We start from the raw sequence: 8,116 nt of genomic DNA on the forward strand, positions 1-8,116 counted from the left end.
ACACGGGAGTCAAACGATTTGTGCTTAAAAAATTCTTATTGTTGATTGGCCAACCAGTTAAACCGGTTCTTAATGATGATAAAAAATGGAAAGCCAATAGCATATCATTAAGGTCCGAAGAATGCCAAATTTGCATTGTGTTTGTTAATGCTTTTCCTTTTTCTTGTCTTCAAAATTAGCTGACACTGCTGACTGGACAGCAGTTATCAGTATTGAGCTTGTTGTTATAATATGATATTTGAGGTTATAATTTATAGAGTTTATATGAAGATATGTGAATTACCTTTTCAGATCTAGCTAACCCCATTTTGATATGTTAAAACGCTATACTGGCTTCGTGTCATTATTCCAAAGGGCATACATCGATGAACGTAGACGTAAGAATTATCGGTCGTATTATTCGTTTCAGAAAATGGTGGAAATTGTAGTTTGTGTGGTAATTTCTATGTACGTATTTAGGTTTTTTATTTCGAACTAAAAGCTTTGTGTTCTATTAAATATTAAGATATAAGCATTTAATAATAACTTAAATTTACCTAATTTTTAAAAATGATGTAAATATTCCGTAGTAAATTTATAAAAGCTAATTACATTTATCAAACTGATGATCAATTCGATAATTTCGGAATGCTAAATTATTTTATAATGGCTTTGATTCTATACCAATGACAATAAGTAGATATTTAAGCAGGGAATAGGGCAACTTTTTTGTAGTATTCATCATGACGCAACTAAAAAATATTGCTGCCTTAATATTTGTTTTTGGTGTTATTATTAGATTTGGGGACGCTTGTGTAAGTAGACATTTGTTTTTTAAGAACTTATTACATATCATTTTATTGCATAAATTGTTATATTTTGTTATTATTGATATGTATTAAAGAGAATGGTTAATATAAAAGTCCAAGATTAAATTTATTATTATAACGTCTATGACAAAAAACGTCTGCTACGTTCTTGATTTTGGATAAGGGATTGGATACTACTATAGTCCGCATGCTTTACCCTAACACACAAGTAATAAAAGTTCCCCGGTTAAGAAACCAGCGACCCTCAAACAATTTTTTCATTTATATTTTTATAAAAATTTTTTTCAATTTGATGGGTATTAATTAGTATTAATTTCTGTAGGTGTAAGTAATAATATTTTATTTTCTACTAAAATAATTAAAAAAAAGACCTAAATAGGCTAAAAAGACTTGTTATAATAAAAAAAAAAACGTTAAAAATATTAATAGAGGAGCAAAAATATAACCATTAAAGAAAGTTTAGTCTGAAATTAAATTTAGTGTGATTTTGAAGATATGTCAGTGTAGGAATAATTAGATTCATTATTGCTTGAATAGTCCTCTGAGCGGCAGTAACAAGGCGGTAATCGCAGGACTTCATGCCTATAGTTAACAGCCATCTCATCGATCAAGTACTTTTTTTTCTATACTTGTACGTTTTACATCTCTGCAGTAAATCAGCCTTTGAAAATATATCGTCAAGACCAATATTTGTTTGCTCTAGCCACGTTTTTATTTCCGCTTTCTTCCAACTGGTAGGAAATTTTGCTTTTACTCTGGAATGGTATGATGCGTTTTCCAGCACTATAATAGAAAGATTTTTTAACCGTTTGAGGAGTTTTTCTTCAAACCAATGTTCAAAAATATCGGCATCCATATTTCCGTGGTAGTCGTTTTTTTCGTCGAAGAGAAAATCAAACTAGTGTCGGAGATAAAGCTCTTATCATTTCCTGCATGTAGCATAATGTACCTTTTTCCACAACTGCTGCTGGGATAGCATTGCATGCTGTAAAAAATATAATTTTGATAAGTTCCCCTTAGCAAAAATCCAAGTTTCGTCTAGAAACACAAATTGTTTGGGATCTTCCGAGTTTTTGTTTTTTAGATATTTTCAGATCAGAATCAGATCAGAAAATTCCATCTTTTTTTCACTACATGTAAAAGTTTACACAATATTGTCCGATTCCTCGTCTTTTTATACCAAAATCCCAAAGACTTCAGAACTTTTGCCAAACTAGTTAAACTAATTTCGCAAGGTTCTTTGTCCTTTATTATTTGTAGTACGGTAGCCATCGTCACGGGTTGTTTATTTTTATACATGTTATAAATAATAGTTCTAATTTCGCTCTTAATTGTTTGAGGTAGTTCCAGACTTTTTGGATGCCGGCGGATTCTTTTATTTAGTTGGTCCAGGTTTTCTTCATCTATATTGCAAATCTTATGTAAAGTACTTTTTGAGATCTGGCATGCTTCACATGTCCGCTTCGTTACTGCCAAAACAGATCTCAATGCTCCATGTTATTTTTTTCTTGTTTAAAATAATTTTGTATTTTTAAAACTAATTTCAACGATCAACATCAATTAAACGACGTTCACTCGAAGATAATAAGGCCTAGAAAATCATTTTCAATTGTACTATATCGTTGTTCAGTTTCATTTAAGGTTCGAGAAGCATAGGCAATAGGAAGATCATTGGGTACTGTTCCTTGTGATAAAATTACGCCTAAAGCTACATTAAAAGCCTCTGTAGTTAGAATAAAAGGCTTTGTGAAATCTGGATATTTTAGAATAGGGGCATTTATTAAGAGATCTTTAAGATGATTAAATGATATTAAAAAGGTATCGGAATGTTCGACTTTTGCATTTTTCTAAAGGCAAGATGTAAGAGGTATACAAATTTTCGCAAAATCTTTTATGAAGCACCAATAGTATCTTGCTAAGCCTAAAAAGGATTTAATATCTTTTTGTGTCTTAGGTAGAGGAAAATTTTTTACTGCGCTAAATTTTTCTGGATTTGGTTTTATTCCATCTTTAGTGATTTGATGTCCTAGATAAGCTACTTTTTTATGTCAAAATTCACTATTCTTTAGCTTTATTTTAAAACTGGCTTGTCTTAACCTTTCGAAAACGGATCTTAATCTATCAATGTGTTCTTTATCTTTAAATGTATCTAAGTGTTCATTTAATTCAGTATCATTTTCTATTTTTTCGATAAAATAAAAATCTGGTTCATCTAAAAATTCTACTTGAAAAGGTTCTAATAATTTCACTTTTATTTCTTTATCGGATAAGTTTGTTATTATTGTAAAGGCGTGAGAATTATTAATGCTGACTAAAGCTGCAGGCATTTCCGCTGGTCCAAGATTACAACAGTTTATTACACCTACACCTAATATGTAATTAATAGGGATTTTAACCTTTTGTGAGTCACATGTTGAATTTTTTAACTTAATGTTAGCCTTTATTTGGGTTAAGAGGTCGATTCCTAATAGTCCGTCGAATTTTGGAGAAAAATCAAATAAATAAAATTTATGATATTCATTGGATTTAAATGAGGGAAAGATGATTGAGATTTCATTATGACTTGAAGTTGAATGTGCTGTTTTAACAAGAAATTGTTCTTTGTGTATTAAATCGGGGTACAATTTTTAAGTTATTTCGGGTTTAATGAAACTTTTACCTCTACCTGTGTCTATTAAGAATTTTGCTTTTATTTCTGGTAAATATATTATTGGTAGGTCAGTATTTATATATCAGTTTAATTAAATTACGTTATGTTGATGAATTATGTGACATCTTGAAAATTTTAAGGTATTGGAGGATTATTTAGTATTTCGTATGATTCTTTTAACATGGAACTTCATAATTGTTTGGAGGCTGGTTATAATATTCAGGATCTGAATTAGATTCTTGGGGATAATATGGATAATCTACTTCCATCATATCCTTGGTGATCATAATAGTTATCTTGTTGAGTAAACATTGGGTTTCATAATTGATTTGTGGTGTAATGGATTTATCATTAGATGGGAATTCTGTTGGTTCACTATGAGAATCTTCAATCAAGATTTTAGGATTTACTTGCGTTTGCATAGCGTTATGAATAACTGTATTTCCAGAAAAGGTATCCATAGGTTTAATTCGATTTTGGTTATACTTTCTAACAATTGATGAAGTTGCAGATCGTTTATTATTCTGGTTAAATTGATTGGTATAATTATGATTATTATTTAGGTTGAAGTTTTGTTGCGGTTGATTATTTACTTATGGTAGCCTAAATGGATAACCTGGATGGAAAGGTCTTTGAATATATAAAATATTTGGATTTCGACCAAACGTATCATGTTTTCTGAATCGATTTGGAACGGTAAATTGTCTATTTTGTATGAATGGTGGTCTAGGAATATTCGGGTTAGAATTTATGGCTTTGGTATATTTGGTTGTTGTTGTGTGGGTCTAGAATCAAAATGTCTGTTTTTATAACTCATAAAGTTTTCTTCTTCACGGGCTAAACTCATGGCTTGTTCAAGAGTTGTGGGGACTTTTATTCGAACAACTAACTGCATTCGATAGTTTAAACTATTAATAGAAGTTTTTAGAACGAGTTTAGAATATTCTGATATTTTGAGAAGTTTTAGTTCTTTTGAATCGGTTGTTTCGTTTATTTTTGAAAATAAGAGGCTGCAAATATTTTGGAGTCTTAAATCAAATTGTTGGGGTGATTCATCTTTCTTCGTTTGCGAATAAAAGATTGTTGTAATAGTTCCTAAGTAGTGAGTTCTACTCTAGAAGCTACTAAATCTACGGCTCTGCAGGTTAATTTGTTTAATACAGTGTCAAATAAGCAAATGTTAATTGGGACTACTGGATTTACATCTTTATGTGCTGTTAAAAATTTTTCACATGCAGAAATGAATCTGTTGATTTGTTTTGAATTACCATCAAACTGTGAAATATTATTAGCTTGGTATCTAATTAATTAAAAATTTCGCATGTTTATGAAGAAAAAAATCAATAAATTGAAATAAGGTGTTAACGATAATAATTGAAGTAAACTTATCAACTAAAATTTAATGAATGTTTCCTTAATAAAATAATTGCTTTTTTAAAAGTAAATATTTTAATAAAATAAATGTTTCAATATTTTTCCTTTTGTCAATGTACGAGATAAACCAAATTCAATTTAACTTACAATACTAGAAAAAGGATCTTCATTCCAATAAGACGAGCAGTGTTTGTCTCTTCCCTGAAGACGATCAGACGATGCTTGTTCTTCACCTAGTGCCAATAGGACGGTCTTCCCTGATCGATTGAACTCTTTGTAGTTACTACTATATCGAATTTTATGATTTGGTATACGCCATTAATCGTTGAGACAAAAACAGTTATTTTTTCGAGATGAAATAATTTCCCGTTTGGTGTATTCTACCGATTGTTGATCAGTTTTCCTAACGGTTCGAAGAACTAATTAAAAAAAAATTTAGTAGAACAGCAATTCGACTATCAAATGAGCTGCCTTTTCTTAATTCTAGTTACATTCATACTTTTATAAAGCTTACAGAAGCAGAAAGGAAATATGATTAAATAAACCTAGCTAAGCGTCTGGAAATAACAAGGTAGGTAGTTATAAGTGTTCCCTTCTTTCTAAGTCACCTGGTATACAATATCCCTTGTCTAAATTACTCATAAGATTAGGTATTTCAGTATGGGGAAAATAATTTGCTGTACCCTCGATATTATAATATTACTTAAAGATACGGGCTAAGAGTGATTTTTAAAATACAGCCCAAACATTCTAGTGATCTTCTTTATCAAGACGTACCAGTTTTCAATTTACAACAAATATATGCCAAGTCAGTGCCCATACTTGGGTATAAAACTCGTAAATTATGACAGCTCACTAGTATTGTATAAGACATATTTTAGTTCAAAATTTGATCCCTCCCCAAGTAATATTAAACAATTTCAAGACATATTTTCAGAAAAAAAAAACAAGATGCTTTGGAAAAAAATTCGAAATTTAACATAACATAATAGAACATGGTTAAATTTACGTACTATTATGGTGAAATATTTGTGAATTAATGGGCCTATCCATCTAGGATATAATCCATATAATCTAGGATAGTCCATCCTAGACTATCCCGAAGGCTGATGTATCCTATTATGTAGATATAGATTATTTTAAAGAACATTATTGATGTAAAATATACGTGATTTGATTGTTAGTAAAGCACAAATACAAAATCGATCTTTTCTTAAAACTCAGCATCTATTAACTTATACTAAAACAAAAGTATAAGAGTCCGAGGATTTTGAAAATTTTCTCATTCAAAACTGTAAACTAGCAAAATTTTGACGATTCAATATTATACCGTTTAACTAAAATCAATATTATATACAAATTTAAATTTAAAATTGTTTAAAATAAAATCTTTCTTTTCAATTAAAAATCCTTCTTTCGATCCTCATTTACATTTAGGTTAATTATCATTTTCAGAATGGATATTCATTGAAAATCCTAAAAGCCAAAAATTGTTTGGACGACAGCGTAATAAAACTTCCCGAAAAGGACTTTGGAGTTACACTAGATAATGACTGTAATCTCTATGGATATGGATGCCTTGAAATCACTAAGGGATTCAAATCTGCAAAGGTACATTAGAGTAATCAATGGTATTCAATTTAATTTAATATATGACTTACTTCTTGTAAAATTTAGACTACTTATCATGTCAAAAAACCTCCTCTGCCACAAATGGATGGAGATATAGAATTATGCGATATGACTGATTTACTAAAGAAGTCACCAGACATTGCAAAAACTTTGGAAGTAATGGGTGTTCCTACAAAGTGTCCAGTGGAAGCTGTAAGTACTATTATTTAATATAAAATTATAAATTACAGGGCTCTAATATTTATGTCTTATATCAAAATATGTCTTAAACATTCTACTAAGTAACAATAATTTGTAGAAAAAAGTTTGCGGTAGCGAAGATAAGAAAATTAGTCTAGGAAAATACAAGAACCAAATAGGCATGGGGGCTGGAAAAACGGACGTAAAACTCGAAATAGAGCATGATACCGGAAAAAGTTGTATCGAATTAACAGTCAGCTTAAGCAAAGTTCGAAAAGGGTAATTAGATTTTATTAGTGAAAAAAAATAATTCATAAATCTGCATTATGTTTTTACATTTTTAAATAAATATCTTTAAGCTAAAAACGTTTTTTTTTATTTTCTAAAATGTATTTTACAATTTACATAATTATAATACAAAAATATTTATTACTTGATCTAAATATTTATGAGCTTAATTTATTCAACATAAATTTGAATAGGAAGAAATGGCAACTTAAGATAATATTAAATACCTAAGTGGTATGGTATTCTTGTTCCTAAACATCAAGCTTAAAATATCTCTTTTATTTCTTTATTTGATAGATGTAATACAGCGTCTTTTACAGATACACTATTCCAAATATTAAGTAAATTATTATATCCAATATCAGTTCATTCTTCCATGAAGCCTTATGATTTGCCATGTTTTTCAAGCATATTTTGTTACTATTATTATTTAATTAAAAAATATGTTATTTCCTGTTAAAAGACCTTGAAAAAAATAATATATAATAATATTATTAAAAGTTCATTGAGTAAGCAAGTTTATTTTATGTGCGTATTTTTTGGAATCTCGCTAAAGTCTTCCTTTTTGCAGCAGCCTTTTATAAAAATTGATCGAGCTATTAAACGAGGTATGTATATCCTGCAAAAAAAATTAAAGAAATATTTATTTAAACTTAAATACCTTTAAAGTAATGATATTTCAAAAACATAGAAAATTATTAGAAAATTAGGTCACCTGATTGTCTTTCTTTACGAGTTTTACATTGATGACCGAAAAATCTGCATCAAACTTTTTAAAATGTGTCGCCTATCGTGTAATATTTTATCAAATTTTGTGGTAATTCTGTCTTTACGCCATAAAGGCTAACTATATAAATACCAGGCATCTGTACTAAGAAATTTTACAGTATTTAAGGTTTAACTATTAATTTTCAAAGTTTTTTTTTAAATACTTGTTTTTTATTTACAAGACAGCGAGGAGGTTGGAATAAGAATTGAACTGATTATCAACTGATTTTAAAGTGTTATTTTAGGATTTAAAGAATAACTGGTTTATTAATCCTCTTCAAGTTATCTAATTGCGAAGAGGATACAGATACCCAACTTTTATTGGATGGAGTTTTAACAAGTGTTTCCAAAAGTAGTGATACTAACAATAATAATACAGAAATTAGTTAATTTTCTTTCGACTTAGATATAGAAA

The 8,116-nt window shown here is 29.2% G+C and overlaps 1 protein-coding gene across 1 annotated transcript; it reads left to right on the forward strand.

Moving 5' to 3' along the window:
• The first annotated feature begins 722 nt into the window (after positions 1-722).
• On the forward strand, positions 723-6,983 carry LOC126738745 (uncharacterized). The gene is made up of 4 exons (XM_050444180.1): positions 723-794; positions 6,289-6,444; positions 6,511-6,657; positions 6,764-6,983. Exons 1-4 carry the CDS (start codon positions 723-725, stop codon positions 6,926-6,928), a joined length of 540 nt encoding a protein of 179 aa, XP_050300137.1. The 3' UTR covers positions 6,929-6,983.
• Positions 6,984-8,116: the final 1,133 nt, after the last annotated feature.

This window comes from Anthonomus grandis, chromosome 7 (genome assembly GCF_022605725.1).
Source record: "Anthonomus grandis grandis chromosome 7, icAntGran1.3, whole genome shotgun sequence".
Taxonomy (NCBI): Eukaryota; Metazoa; Arthropoda; class Insecta; order Coleoptera; family Curculionidae; genus Anthonomus; species Anthonomus grandis.